At 45.3% G+C, this 15,633-nt stretch overlaps 1 protein-coding gene across 4 annotated transcripts in view; it reads right to left on the reverse strand.

The window, feature by feature from the left end:
- Positions 1 to 15,173: 15,173 nt before the first annotated feature.
- St7 (suppression of tumorigenicity 7) overlaps positions 15,174 to 15,633 on the reverse strand; it is a 257,335-nt gene continuing 256,875 nt past the window's right edge. For 2 of the 4 annotated variants that reach the window (XM_004644856.2, XM_023705054.1), the window contains one exon: positions 15,174 to 15,521. In XM_004644856.2, coding sequence (XP_004644913.1) covers positions 15,426 to 15,521 — 96 coding nt within the window. In that variant the 3' untranslated portion in view covers positions 15,174 to 15,425. The remainder of the gene's footprint in view (positions 15,522 to 15,633) is intronic. The other 2 variants (XM_004644854.3, XM_023705051.1) reach the window with 2 other exon arrangements.

Consider the following 15,633-nt stretch of genomic DNA (forward strand, 5'->3'; position numbering starts at 1 on the left):
CATAAGGCTTTCTCACATGTTTATATATGTATATCTCCTACTATATGATATCCACGAAGGTTTTTTGTACTTTTTTCTTTCTTTCTTTTTTTTTTTTTAGGACAGGGTCTACAGGATCTCACTACATAGATTTAACTCACAGTGATCCGCCTGTGTTCAGTCTCCCAAGAGCTGGGATTATAGGTGCGCACGGCCGTGCCCAGTCTCAATCACCATCTCAGCGCGCCCCCGGGAGCTGGGGGCGGCGCAGCAGGCGTGCGTGGGATAGAACTCCGGAACTTCCGGCCCTTGCATCTGCTTAAGCAGGCACTTTAATCTGCTGAGCTACTTGGCCGGCCCCACGAAGTAGTTTTAGTTTTCATTTCTGAGGAACCTCCAAACCGTTTTCCCTAATGGCTACACTAAATTACATTCCCACCAACATTGTATAAAGTTCAAATTTTTTCTTATCATCCCCAAAACTTTTTATTTAATTTTTCCCTGGTGGCTATCTTTACCTATTTCATTCTCTCTTTTTCTTTTTTTTAAAATGTATTTGGCACAGGGTCTCACTGTGCAGCTCAGACTCGTAGTGCTCCTCCTGTTTCAGCCTCCCAGCACTGGAATTATAAGCCCGCTCTGCCACACCCAGTCTCGGCGGAAACCCCTACCTTCATCTTTTTTTCATGGCTCTCTTTGCTCTCCGGTGGCTGGCTTTCCTATCTTCATCTGGTGACAGATGTTCCTGAAGGTTTGAGTTACATTTTCCCGATGATTAGTGGTGCAGTGTGAGTTGGGCATCTGTATATCTCCTTAGGAGAATTAGCTATTCAAGTTCTTTCAATTCCTAATTAGATCTTTGGTGGTGTGCTAGTAAGGTGTAGAGATTCCTTATGTATTTTTGATAGGACTTACTTATCAGATATATGAATTGCAAATGTTCTTCCCACTCCATGGGTTTTGCTTTTATTCTGTCACTTCCTTTATTACACAGTAAGTTTCTGCTTGGTGCCATCCTACTTGTCTATTTCTACTTATTCTTTTGGGATTACATCCAAGAAATCATTGTAAAGACTAATGTTATAAGGCTTTTTCACATGTTTTTCTTTTATAATTTCATAATTTTAAGTCTCATGTTTAAGTCTTTAATCAATTTTGAGGCAATTTGAGTAAGCATGGTGCAATCTTTCACGTTTAGATATCCTGCTTTCTCAACACCATTTGCTGGGGAAAATTATGCTTTTCCTATTGTGTATTCTTAGCATCCTTGTTGAAGATTAGCTACCCATTTGTGAATTCATAGTTATATTTCTGCCTTCCCTAGTTTGTTTCCTTGTTCTACTGTGTCTGCCTTTATGCCAGTACCATACATTCTTCAGGTTGTGTTGATTATTTGTAGTTCTCTATGAGCTTTAGGATTGTATTTCCTACTTACATAAAAAATTCCATTAGGATTTTGATAGGGATTACATTTGATTTGTATAATATTTTGAGTATCATGGGCTCCTTCATAATATTGAGTCTTTTTATCTATGAGCATAGGAGGTCTTTCCATGATTTTGTCTTCTTAAATTTTTTTCACCCCTGTTCTCTAGTTTTCAGTGTAGATGTCTTTTACCTCCTTGGGTAAGTTTATTCTCAAGTATTTTATTATTTTTGATGCTACTTTATATAGGGTTGCTTTAATTTTTTGGATAGTTTGCTCTTTGCCTGTTAGACTCTTTATTCCCAGTTGCAGAAGTCTTTGGTTGGTAGAAGGACGTGGTTATGGGTGAAGTCTGGGGAAATGACAAAGGAGCTGAGATGTTTCAGGATTCCCAAATGAAGATTAGTCTTGATTTTTTTTCCACTCTCATTTGGAGAGAATTTTCAAGAGGCAACTACTGTAAACTGGCTCCAGACATATCAGATGAAACATTTTGATTCAATCTGCTAAACTACACTGTACGAAAGGTTCAACCATGTACCCCCGGGGCTCAGGCCAGCACACGAGTTGGCCTAGGAGGAAAACCCTCCCAGGAGCCCCACCATTCCCCTCTTGCTTCCACCTCCCCCTCCCTTTGCTGACCACCAGTGACAGAAAGGCTGTACTGAACCTTGAAAATGCAGAGATAAATACATTGATAATCCGGTAGGAGATACAGAAAAACATTAACATGTAAAGTTCTGAGGACTGCATAGGGAGAAGGTTTGAGAAATCTTCTTACCCATAACAGGGTAACTCTGATTTCAGTATCCACACTACTCATAAGAGAGATGGATAAAACAGCTTGGAGAGATAAAGCTAAAATAAATACTTCATAGCTTAGTTTAGGTGTCTTTCATGTGGCAGAAAAACAGCTGTGGGATAAATGGAGTGTCTGGTTTTCAAAAATCCAGCTTGTTTCTTAAGTACATCATTACAGCTTTTGGAACAAAAAAGCTATCTAGAGATGAGGAAAATGTACATGCGCCTTGAAAATCTACATGTAGGGAAATGCTTCCTGCTGAGACCCTGAAAGAAACTTTTGGTCTTGCTATGGGAGCTATGCAGAAAGCGTTTAGAGTAGTCGGTGGATACAGTTACAGGGAGAAAGGCCCAGGAGTTGTGGCTGAGCATCAGACTCGGGTTCTTTGTTCCTCTTTGGACTGTATAGGAAAAATAGGTGTGCTCCCTATCTGACCTGTTGGATCCACCTTTGGCTGAGTGCCCCGTGACCAATGGCAACCACATTGGATACTTTCATTAAAACATCTACTTATCAATACTTTGGCTGTGCTTACATATTTTCTAAAAATCCAAGACCCTAAACAAATATGGGCAAAGATGCTCAAAGGAGTTGAGAGAAAAAATGAGATTCACTGAGGCTCTTACACAGGAATTTTTTTTTTTTTTTTTTTTTTTTTTTTTTTTTTTTTTTTTTTTTTTTTGCGGAACCAGGGTTTGAACTCAGGCCCTGCACTTGCCAGGCAAGAGCTTATTCTACTGAGCCATCTCCCTGGCCCCTATCGGGCACTTTGATTAGCTGAGCAGTCCCTAGCTCTGACTCCCCGAGCTGTCACCATGAGGAGGTATCAGCAGTTTGAATAGAACTGTTGCTAAAGTTTCCTGTGTAAGAGTTCCATTCAAACTGTTGATACCTCCTCATGGTGACAGCTCGGGGAGTCAGAGCTGGGGACTGCTCAGCTAATCAAAGTGCCCGATAGGTTTTCTCCACCCTCAAGAAACTCTCTGATAAACAGCTCTTGACCAGTTCCTTATATGGCTACTGATAACCCCAAAGGGCTGAGATGTATTTTGGACACAATCTGATTTGGAGCCTCAGCGGCTGGCCTTGCAGCTGCAAGGGACATGGCAAAGGGCTCCAGGGACTCTGAGTCCTGGTTCCATTCCAGTCACTTTTCTTCTGAAGATCCCCCTTATCTGGAGAAAGCAAAGTGCCTGGGGCTCATCACACTGTGTTGGGCAACAGGAAGTATAAGGAGGAAATCAGAACCGGCCAAAGATGCCCAAAGAAAGTGTCCCTTGACTTAACTACCTTCTGACAGCTTTGGGCCCAGGAGGAGGTCCTGTGGGCCATCTGTGTTGCCTGATTACTGCTCAGAAGAGCCTCACCAGACAGGTGGGCTCCTGGCGTCAGCCACATGAGCTCTGTACCCAGGGCTCTTCGCTTTGCCTGAGCACCTCCCCCGACAACGAGCACATTGGAGTTTCCTGGCTCACTGCTTGTGCTCTGAGCTGGCCACAACACAGGGTATGCTGAACGAATGAAGTAAAAAAAGGTGCTGGTAGCTCGTTAGAGCATTGATTTTACAGCAGAGGAAAATGAAAATGTGCCTGCGTGGTGGGTTCTACTGAAGTGACCAAGAAGATGACAGCTTGTGAAATTCCAGAACCTGTCTCTTCACGGCATGACACAGAGGCTCAGGAATGTGCTAGCCAAGACAGTGAAACCTTTGTGGCTATGGAAGCCAAAAACTCATTCGAAAGTTATTACTGTCGGAGGCAAAATATTGTGGCTTTTTGTCAGTGGTGGAGACAGTTTTGGCACTCACACTAGCCTTGCACTCGCAGGCCGGTCTCTAAGAAAGCTACGTGTGTGACACAGCCGCCACTGCTAACCTCGTTTCCAGAAAACTCTAGTGAGAAATGCTTTTCACCTTGTCCAGGTAGATTTTTCTTACTGGAGGGCACTGCTTCCCTGAGAAGGGGGAACACTCCCAGGGAAAGCAAGAAAAACAAGAAGCCTGGAATGGAACAGACACGGCTGAGGCTGCGCTCGCGGCAGCCCATATTTAATGTGGAACTGCACTGTGCAGTGAGAGGGCTGTTCAGAAACGTACGCCCAGGAGTGGAACGAGCTATAATATATGAACTGACTTCGGAGTAACATGTAATGCGCTTAGCATAACATCGCGACCAGGGGAGCCATTTTTTTCAGACTAGAACAATGAAGGAGAATAAATAACATTAATACAAAATGAGTGACATGGGAGTTCCCAGTTAGCAGGGAATTCTCTCACTCTGACATCAGATTCTAATTGCATAGGGATCAACCTAGTTGTCAGTAACTGCCTTTTAAAAAATGAAAAATATAATTTGTTAGATATAATACCCAAAGCCTCTGGGGTTGGTGATAGGGTTCCTAAAAACCCGACTTGGTGAGGTTTCCATTTAGTGTGGCCCCAGATGACAGTAATAGTTACCGGCTGGCCGCCGCAGCCACCAAGCCAGCCCTGAATAGGTCTCCCACAAGCAGTCCTTGGGTTTTCCTAGAACACTTGAAATGTGGCAACTGCTCCAATTCTTAATTTCTCCACTTGGTTGGTGTTTGCATTCGTGGGAAGGTCAAAGGTCAAAACCACTGTGGGGGCCCAGGGCTGGCGTCCATGGAGTCGTGGGCCTGCCAGGCGTGCTGGAGTGGCCACAGGGCGCAGCCTGGCCAGGGAGCACAGCGGCCTTGCGGGCTCGATGTAGCCTGAGATTTCTCTCCAAATTCTTTTTGGTCGGCCACCATCTGGGAAGGATGGATGGTACACTCAGAATGACCACACACCTTGCTTGTGGGAAGCTCCTTTTGATTCTGCACTCATCTAGTGCAGTGCTTTCCAAAATAAATGTTATGAGATGTTAATACATATTCTTTATAAAAGGGGAGAGTGTCCTAGAATACAATTAGGAAGAGAAGAGCTTGGGTAAGCAGATCGCTTTGTTATGGGATTTCTTTTGACATCAGGAATTCCCAAGAAGATAGTAATGGCTGCGCCAAGGAACTAGCTCAGTGACACAGACCCTGCCTGGCGAGCACGAGGCTGTGGCTTGATGCCTGGTGTGTACACACACACGCACACACACACACACACACACACACACCTCAGAGAAAGAAGGTAGTAATGAATCCCCAGAAAATTTTTTACCAGACTAACATTTCTCTGTGGGAAAAAGTGGCCTACGCCTGTAGAGGCTCCTCTTCCTGTTTTGAGGCCCTGGTGTTGCACTTGCTCTTATGCTTGACATGGGAACGTTAGGTCCTGATGTCCTTACCAAAACACACGTTATTGCAATGTGAAGGAAAGTGTGAAATCCACTTTGTCTTCTCAGATCTCCTGAGGTGCTGTACCTCTCTGGACCCTTGAGGGCAGGGCCCCCAGCGCACTGTCCACAGCGCTACAGGTCAAGGGAAGAGTGATCTGCTCCCGCCTGGAGAGACCCAGAGGTGGCGAGCTGGAGCAGGCAGCGAGCGCCCCATGGCAGCTCTGAGGTGGTCAGGGGCTGAGTTCACAGCTCCAAGCCCAGCTTCTGACTCAGCCCCCAGGCCACAGAGGTTGATGACATTAGGACTTAGTTCACAGAGTGTCTTGGAGATTCAGTGTCACAGAAATGTGACAGCTAGTTTTGCATGTCCACTAGAGTGGGCCATGGCCTGCCCAAATGAAACCTTCGTCCTGAGTGCATCGGGAAAGACGTTTCCAGAGGAGATTGGTGCTTGGACTGGTGGCCTGGACTTGTACATGAGCATATGGCCTGTCCCAGCGTGAATGGCATATCCTCTCTGCTGGAGGACTGAATAGAACACAGGGCAGCACGTGGAGGAGTTTCCCCTTTATTCCTGCTGGCTGCCAGAGCGAGGAATCACGTCTCATCTTCTGCAGCCCTTGAACTACAACAGACTTTTAACAAATGGACTGAGGTCCTTTGTTTGCCCCAGTTCCCAGAGTCTTCAGACTCATTGCAAACCAACAGTGTGTGTGTGTGTGTGTGTGTGTGTGTGTGTGTCCTAGTGGCTCCATGTCTCTGAAGACCTCAGTGTAATGCAGCATGTTAAGCATCCACATAATATCTGGTACATAATAAATATTAACAGTGGTCATCTTGGGAATGTGGAATAAGAAGAGCTAACGCCTCCCACATAAATCTTATTGGCACAGTTTTCACAAAAGCTCCTCATTAAGCTGCTCTTTCAAGAATAGAATAATATTATTTTTCATTTTTTATTTTTAAAGGGAATACAAAAAATAGCAAAATGCATTAGAAACAATACGGCTTTTCACTAAACAAAACGCTAGGAAATCTGAGGCTGGGAGATAGCTCTGCGATTTAAGTGCCTGCCTGGCAAGTGCAAGGTCTTGTGTTCGATCCCTGGTACCGCATGCTGTGCTGGCCCTGGAACCTGAGCGCGCTGTGCCAGCCCCAACACCAGGTGTGGTGGCGCACGCCTGTACTTCCAGTGCTAGGGAGGCTGAGACAGCAGGATCACTATGAGTCCAAGCTATGTAGCCAGACCCCATACCAAATAAATAAATGAATAAAAAATTTTAAATGGTAGGAAATCAATAATGGTTGTGTTAAATTGCATATTGTCTTCAAATTAGCTGTTCAGATTACCTGATACAAACTTGCTAAGACTGGTCAAAAAATTATAAAATATTTAAAAGGAGAAAAAAATTAAGTATTAATTGCTCCTTCAAATAGATCATCAGAAATCAGTAGTGCAATTATCCAAGCTACTCTGTGTATATACAAACACTTTCTTTCCCTTTCACAGTATCCTCTGTACCTTTTAGGTCCTATTTATTCTTTCAGATCCCTACACTAGGGAGACAATGCAATGTTTACACATGTGCTTCTGATTTATTTTGAGCATGAGTATGGTCTCTAGTTGCATCCATGTACCTGCAGAAGTCGTGCATTTATCTTTTTATAGCTGAGTAACACTCCATTGAATAAAAATACCACTCTTTCACAGTCATTCCTCAGTAGATGGGGATTTAGGTTGTTTCCAAGATATAGCTCGGTCAAAGGAGACCTCTAATCCTAATTTTTTTAGGAATCTCCACACTGATTTCCATAATGGTTATACCAGCCTGCTCTCCCGCCAACAGTGGAGAAGGGTTTCTTTTTTCCCAGCCCTTCAGCATCTGTTATTGGTTGACTTTCTTAGGAGAACCATTATTTCTGGGGTGAGACGGAATCTCAGTGTTGTGTGAAATTTCATTTCTCGAATGACCAATGATGTGAAACATTTTTTAATATATTTATTTGTCATTTGTATTTCTTCATCTGTGATGTATATATGAATTTTAGAGGCACATTTTTTGACTGAGTCTTTGAATGCTGGCGGTCTGTTTGTTTTCAATTTTTTGTATGTTGTGGATGGAAGTCCTTTGTCTGAGGGATAGTCCACTAAAATTTTTTTCCAGTTTGTGGTTTTTCTTTTTACTCTGTTGGTGATTTCTTTAGACATGCAGAAACTTTTCAAAAAGATGAGATCCCAGTTGTTGATTCTTTGAAATATTTCCTGTGCAGTTTGGTTTTGTTCTTGAACTCTCTGCCTACCCGTAGGTCTTCAGGATTTCTACCTATTTTCTCTTCCAGTGGATTTAGTGTTTCTATTTCAAGATTTAAATCTTTGATCCATTTTGATTGTAGTTTAGTGCATGATGATAGTCATGGATCTAATTTTGGCCTTCGGGATATGGAGAGCCGGTTTTTCCAGAGCCATTTATTAAAGAGGCTATCTTTCTTTCAGTGAACATGTTTGCCCACTTTGTCAAAAAAATGATATTTTTTACTTAATTTGAACAAGCATTTTTTTCCTGGATTTCTAAAGAATGATATTCCCTTTTGGTTTAATGTCTTCATCTTCTCCATCCTCAGTACCTGTCTGGGTTACCCTCCTGCCAGCACCTATTGAGCTTCATAGTCTAGAAAGTACAATATCTAGTTCTGAGTCATGATGAATGCCTACGACATTTTATATAAAGAGCATGAGCACACACACACACACACACACACACACACACACACTGCTTCCCACCTTTCCATTACTGTAACACTTGAGATGCATCAACTTATAAAGAGAGAAAACTGGCTTGAGTTCACCATTCTGGAGGCTTTGGTCCCTGCCTGGTTGTCCTCCTTGTTCTGGGCGTGTGACGGTGCACTGTGTCTGCAGATGCAATGAAGCAGCTGCTCACCTCCAGGGGGAGAATGTGTAACAGGAAGTTACAGGATGCCACCAGCATCCGCCTTTGAGGCAGACTCCCAGGCCCTATCACTTCTCTCTCTGTCTCTGTCTCTCTGTCTTTGTCTTTGTTTCTCTCTGTCTCTCTCTCTGTCTCTCTGTCTCTCTGTGTCTCTCTGTCTCTCTGTGTCTCTCTGTCTCTCTTGCTCTCTCTCTTGCTCTCACTCTCTGGTACCAGGAATTGAACTCATGAGTTTACATTTTCCAGGTAGGCGCTGTCCCACTGAACCACATTCCCGGCTAGCCCCATCTCTTAAAGTTTCCACCACATCCCAGTAGCACCAAGCTGGAGACTAAATCTGGATCTTTGGGAAACATTTCAGACCCAAACTATATCATGTGAGAGAGACGTAGATATGTATATCATCTGTGCAGACACAGATATAGATATAGATATTTTGGTTTTAGCATTTTAGATTCAAACCATATCGTGTCTCAGTAATATATGTTAAATATATGTATATATATTACCATATACTTCGGTTTAAGTTTTCATCCATGGGTCCTGGCTTTTGCCTTTGTTACTTGCCAAATGACTGGAATAGTAAGATATCTTCTGTTAAATATTTGGCCTTCTGTTCTTGGTTCATAAAGCAGCTTGAGAACAGCTTTAGAGTTATGAAGGAGAAAGAAAGCAATGTCAGACAGTAAGTATGTCTAGGATCTTCTCTTGCTTTCCTTTTACCTGCTCCCTTTTCTTCCCAGGGTAGGCCATTTGGACTAGAATCTCCTTTTCCTAAGGCATGTTCTAGAAACTAAAAGTAGGGTCTAAACATCCCCTACCCCTCTGTGGTGGAGCTGGCCATTAAGAAATTCTCTGCCCTACCTTGAGAACATGCTGAGAACCCCAATTCAGAAGGGGGCCTGAGAGGAGGACAAGGAGCGCAGAGGGGCCGAGAAGAATAGGGACAGGTCCACTGGGTTTCCACCCAGCCTATCGGCGTTGGTTCAGACCCTCTGCCTAATCACATGTCTACAGTGTCTACACCTCAGTCTGGCCTGTGTAAGTGAAACTCAGAGAGCTTCCAGACCGCTGGGCATGCGGAGGCCCGTGGGAACGTGAGCTGGACTCCCTGACGTGCTGGCGGAGGACTGCCCTCCACCTCCAGAGGGGCAGAAGCCTCTGTCCTTGGGCCTGTTAGACTTCACACTGCAGATCGCTTCTCCTTGCCGTTTACTCATTATTATCATGTCTGTCTTTACGGACACGAACCAGCCTGTCCCCTGGCTTGGCGAGCCACTCCAGCAGCAGCCTGTCACCGAAAGCCCGCTTTGTAGCTGGTGGGTCAGAAGTTCCCTAGTCCTGGGCTAGTGGCTGGTGACTGCGGGCAGTCTTGTGGAGTGCGCCTTCAACTTCAGGGTGTGACACTGCCCAGGAAGATGGCATGGAACTGAGCTGGGTAGAGGGGCTCAGCTGTGTTCATTGCAGAACTGCCTGCCTGCCTGCTTGCTTGCGGAGAGAAAGGGCTGCACGTCTCGGGGTCCTGTGAGAGAGCAGTATTGTGAGCTTGTGGAAAAAAAAAAAAAGAAGATTTTCCTTAGTATCCCCAGGATGCCAGACTGTAGAAATCAGATGGAAAGGGCTGTGGAGATGGCTCAGTAGAATAAGTGCTTCCCTGGTAATTGCAAGGGCCTGAGTTCAGTCCCTGGTTCCGCCAAAAAAAAAAAAAAAAAAAAAAAAAAAAGAAAGAACATGATTGTGCTTCAGGCTGAGACAGGAGGATCACTATGAGTCTGAGCTGTGTAGTGAGACCCTGTATCAAATAAATAAATGAATACATAAATAAATTAATTTTAAAAAAATAAAATAGATAAACTTAATTGTTAGTCTGTTCTTTGTATATAAAAACTTTCTAGTTAAAATATCACAAATTTCTTCATGGAAATCTCAAACGCAGATACTTTATCCTTTATATAATTGAGGTCAACCTCTGGAGAAAACTGGGACATCTCAATTGTACGCCCTCAGTTGAGCCCACACTCTCCTTGTTATTTATGATTTCAATCTTGTTCTATACTGGCCTTCTCTAAGATAATAAATATAACACGTACTTGTTATGTATGGAAAAAAAGAGAAAGACAGAAAGGTTACCGTGTGTTAGGCATCTCAAAGCGTTCTGCTGTGGAAGGCCAGCTGCGAGTACCCAACAGCATCACCGGCTTGCAGGAGGATCTCCGTACATTCAGTTCAGTGAGGGAATGAGGGACAAAGAGTCTCATTTGTACTAAGTGTGCAGGAGAGTATCACTCGGATTTGGAGTGCAAAACTGTTTTGCTTTCTCCTTGCGGTCTCCCTCTTGCCTGTTCAAGCCTGCACCGAGGGTCAGCAGTGCTTCGGCCCAGGAAGCTGGAAGGCAGAAAGGCACAGGGAGCCTGAGAGGCCTTGTTGAAGGCAGACCTGAGCTGGGGAGACGGCACCCTGCTCATGACGGACAAGAAGCGTCCCGAGAGCTTGGGCTAGAGGGCTCAGAGCCGAAAGTAAGTGGGTTCTAAAAAAAGTTTTAAAGATGATGTTCCTCCAACACTCCGGAAGACTGTGGTGCCCTCCTGCTTCCCTGGCAAACACGCATCCTCCTGAGGCTCACTTGCCTCTCGGGATGGTCAGTTCAGCTTTGTGACTTGCAGTTTCTTCCTAAGGATGCTTGTGTTCAGTTAAGGCTGAAGGCCTGGGACGCAAGGGGCTAGGGAACTGCCTCCAAGGGAACGAGAGAGAGGGCAAGCTGAGGAAAGAGAAGAGAACTTGCTTCTCGTTTGTCTCATTTGCTCCTGCTGGAGAATGCTAGGTACTATTCTGACAGAGATAAAGGGATCACCTGAAGGTTATCTTTGGGCCTACCTAGCTCATGCAGTTTTCTAGAACACTCCTGAGAAAGGGCCAGCGCACCTCTGCTCAGACATTTCCATTTCAACTGGTTCCTGTCTACTTACCCTCCAACATTCTGACCCTCAAAATCCAGAGCCACATCTTCAAGCAGAAGCCTAGACCTCGCCACCTCTCCTCCTCTGAACTTGTCCCTTTCTAGTACAGCCGGCCTGAGCTGCCACTGCTGCAGCTCAGAGGCCACAGCCAGGGCCCCGGATGGGAAGGTTCAGGCCTCCATTCTGCTTTTCAGCACTTACCGAGGGCACCACCTACTGGAGTCTGATCAGCTTCCTGGGGGGCTCAGAGCAAAGCTTTGTTCATTGCGGTGAAGTGCATGGGAGCGAAAGGAGCAGGAGCAGACCTGGTGGAAAGAGCTCAGGCATTGCCCCTAAGTTCACACTGAGGAAAGGGTGAAAGAGAGGGGAAAGTATGAAGAGAGGGGAAAATAGGAAAAGTGGAATCAAAGTCCACTTAGAAGTGGTCCGTGGGTGGAAGGCATCAGGGCTGGCCATATTTGATGTTTTCATTAGATTTTGCAGAATAACATTGGAAGTCAATTTCTTGTGGATCACAAGTTTGACACTAACCTTGGCAGACTCTGTCTGAAAACAAGAAACATAAAAAGGGCTGATTTATGGTTCAGTGGTAGATTGCTTGTCTAGCATGCTCAGTGTTCTGGCTTCAATACTTAGTGCTGTTAAACATCTTTTTCTTTGCAACAGTAAGGAAGGACTAGTTAGCAGGAAATGCAGTCCAAAAGGGGAGTCCAAATCGGTCCAAAGTCCGAAAGAGGTCATTCTCAAGTAAGAAGAAAATGAAGCCCACTTCTAAATTTCCAGAAAAAATCAAAAAGGAGAATAGTTCACAGCAAAATATACAGAACAAGAAAGCCACAGAGGGAACAATCTATAGTCATATCTACATACATTCTTTTTAAAATAAAGTGGACCAAATGCTCCTTTAAGGAAATTAGAAAAATTATAATTCTTGCCAATAAGAGAATAGGGAAAGCAACTACATAGAAAGTGAAAATAATAAAATATATAGTAATAATTGAATGAATTAATAAATAAAAATCTTATTTCTTTGAAGGAATAAACTATATCTTTGTGGTTGATTAATAAAGGAAAAAGACAGAAAAATACACAGAATTAGAAATGAAGAGAGTCACCACAGATATAAATGACTAAATATCTAAATTATAAATCTGTGTCACTGTGGAAATACATTTGAGTGCCCAGAGAAAAGTTTCCTAGAAAAATTTTAAATCAATTGAATAAAAAGTGATAGGCCAAGTACTATAGCAGATAGTAGAAATGGTAAAGAAAAAGATTTACCATTAACAAAGCACTGAAATCAGAAGATTCATGTTTGAGTTTGCCTACTTCTGCAAAAGTAGGCAATTTCAGGGCTTATTCAAGGCCATACGAGAATATGGAAGCCTCCTCAATTCTTTTGTAAAACCATAATGACTTTAGGGGGCCAATGAGAAAGCTCTACGGTCTAAAGCACTTGCTTAGGCAAGCTTAGGCAAGTGCAGGGACTGCGGTTTGAACCCTACCACCATTTGCCACACCAGCCCTGCCCCAGGGTGGGCTGAGCCGGCCACGAAGAAAAACAAAACAAAATCACTTTCATACAGCTAAGTATTGATAAAGGAAGCTGGAAACCTATAGCTCGTTCCATTTGGTCATGGGGTATCATTTCTTGTTTACATTGGTAGGCTGAATTTGCTGCTGTCTAATTTAGAATACCAACAAACACATGCACTATTCAGGAATAAGGAAGTGTCTTCATAAAGAAAAGCTCCCCAGAATGGCCTGACGCGTTCGCCTCACACAGAAGCCACGGCAGAGGTGGATGCAGCTCGGACTCTAGCTGTCGCCTCCACGCAAGGTCAGGAGCCCTGGGCCTTAGACACGAGTGCAACAACTTGTGCAGTGAGCGCCTTAGAAGTGTGTGGTGTTGCTTGGTTGCTGTGGCCGGGCTTCTGCACGGATTTTCGTAAAAATGCATGTGAGTGGTGCTACGCGCATGTCCTTTGGGGCACAGCTGGAGGACAGCCATCGGCTTGGGGTGAGGCCCTGGAGGGCCAGTGCTGGAACAGAGTCCTTGGTGAGCTCAGGAGATGGGGGAAGAGTTGAGAAGATAATAGAAGACAGGGAGCAGTGGGGTCACAGACCCCGAGTGACTCTGAATGATGAAGTTCACATCATTTGTTTTCCTTAAAGTCAGAGGTGCTTCCTTCCTCCTCCCTGGTGAGCTCTTCTTTTGGCCCATGAACTCGTTTCCTTCCAAAATCCTGTCTCCCCCCACAGTGCACGCACACCTCCCTGTTCATTCTGTTGCCATCTTTTCTTCCCTGCTCTACTCCTTCCTCACTAGCCCTCAGAGGCAGAAGTCTAGCTTTTGCCTCAGCTCTCTACGAAGCTGCTGCAAAGCCTCAATCATTCAATTCCCTATACACAATTAAATCTTACATTTATTTCCTGCAACTTGGAATGTCTAATTGCTTGCCGTGGGTCATTCCCATGTACCTAGTGTCTGTACCTCTTAAACCCTTCATTCAGGACTTAGCATAATCTGGAGTCCTAGCTCCAGCGGGTCAAAATCTATGGCTTGCTAGTAAAGCAAAGAATGTATTAAATAATGCCTTTTTCTTTCAGCTCTATAATTCTAAGCTTTGCCTGATCCTTCCAAGCTGCAGTGTCTCTCTTCTAACATCGCTAAAGCTTTATTTGTACCTTGATGCACTGTACTGCTTGCTTTCCCAAACCATTTGAGCATCTGCTCTACGTCAAAGCTGTGTGCAGTGAGAACGGGGGGAGGTCAGCACGGAGCGTGGACGCTGCACCGAGCGGCGCGCTGTGCGCAGGCAGGGTCACCTCCGACAGAGCTCCCTGAGAGCAGACGCCCGCTGTGCTTCCTGCGAGGGCTCTGCACCGGCCGGCCCGCCCGACGCCACCTGCCCTCCTGGCTGCTCTCGCAGCAGGTCTCGAGGCTGGCTGCGAAGCGGAGGGCGGGGAAGCCCCGCTATCACCTGCTGTAGCCGGGTGAGGGCGACCCACGATTCCAGAGAAAAAGCAAAACGGACTGCGTAAAAGACAGTCCCGTTTTAAAGCATAGGAGTACTTTTCACTTCAGATAGAAGATTCCAGTTTGTTTATTTTTCTTCTTTTGCTTAAGTAAAGCCAGATGCTCTGCTAGGTACGGGCCATGTGGAAGGCGTTTAAAGGTGGTGAGGACAAATGATGTTCTGGTTCAGATCACTCAAAGAATGCTCACGGGAAGGCATCAGGAGTACGCGGTCAAAAGAAAACGTCTCCTGGTGGGAAGACACTTTTAAAATGGCAAGGTGGCTTCTATAGTAACTGATGGGTCTGTAGCTTTTCCTCTGTTCTCTTCTCACATTTTCAAATAGGAAAAAAAGCTTCCCGGTACCGCCCGCCGCTGCTGCGCCCGAGCAGGGCCGGCTGGGCAGCGAGGCACTCCCGCATTCCGCGCTCTGCTTCCCGACACTCTCCTGGGAAGCTCGCGTGCGCGTGTCTGCGCGTGTGCGGGCCTGTGTGTGTGTGTATGTGCGTGTGTGTGCCCACGCGCATGCGCACGCGCCCATCTGGGCTCTCAGGGTTGGGACTGGGACTTCTGAGCGTCTGTTTTCCAAGCCACCGACTGTGAGGCTTCTAAGGGCCTGCGGGGAGGCCTTCCATCAGCGAAGAAAACCACAGTGCAGTGCGCAGCAGACGTCCCGGGGAGTGCCTGCAAACCGTAGATTCCTCTGGCACATTTTTAGGGTTGGGAGGAAGATACATGAAGACACAAGCAGCTGCTGCAATACACAAAAGTTTATTTTTTAATTTTTCTTCTTTTCTGGAGGCAAAATAAAATAGAACTGAACATCAATGAATTTTGTACAACAAAAACAGCTTTTAATATGGAACAGAGAGTCCATGAACATTTTAAAATCTCGGAATGCCTTCCCTTTTTCAGTCATGCTTTCTTGCGGTCCACGAGGAGTTGGCACAGAAGAGGCAGTGGCACCCAGCTGGGGGAGCAGAGTGAGGGGTGCTGAGCTCCCCTCAGATCCGAGTCAGCTGGTGCCACAGGCTGGACGGGAGGATGCTTTCCACTTTCTCCATGACGAAGTTTAAGGGGGCAAACAAAGTGCTGAGGAACTGCAAAGAAACCAGAGACAGAGTCAGCAGAGGCCATGGTCGGGACTGCAGTGAGCCGCTCCCACCCCGGCCTGCAGCCTCCTGGCTGCACGAGGCCTACCCTGCACGCAGC

Source organism: Octodon degus, unplaced genomic scaffold (genome assembly GCF_000260255.1).
Source record: "Octodon degus isolate 3935 unplaced genomic scaffold, OctDeg1.0 scaffold00213, whole genome shotgun sequence".
Classification (NCBI taxonomy): Eukaryota; Metazoa; Chordata; class Mammalia; order Rodentia; family Octodontidae; genus Octodon; species Octodon degus.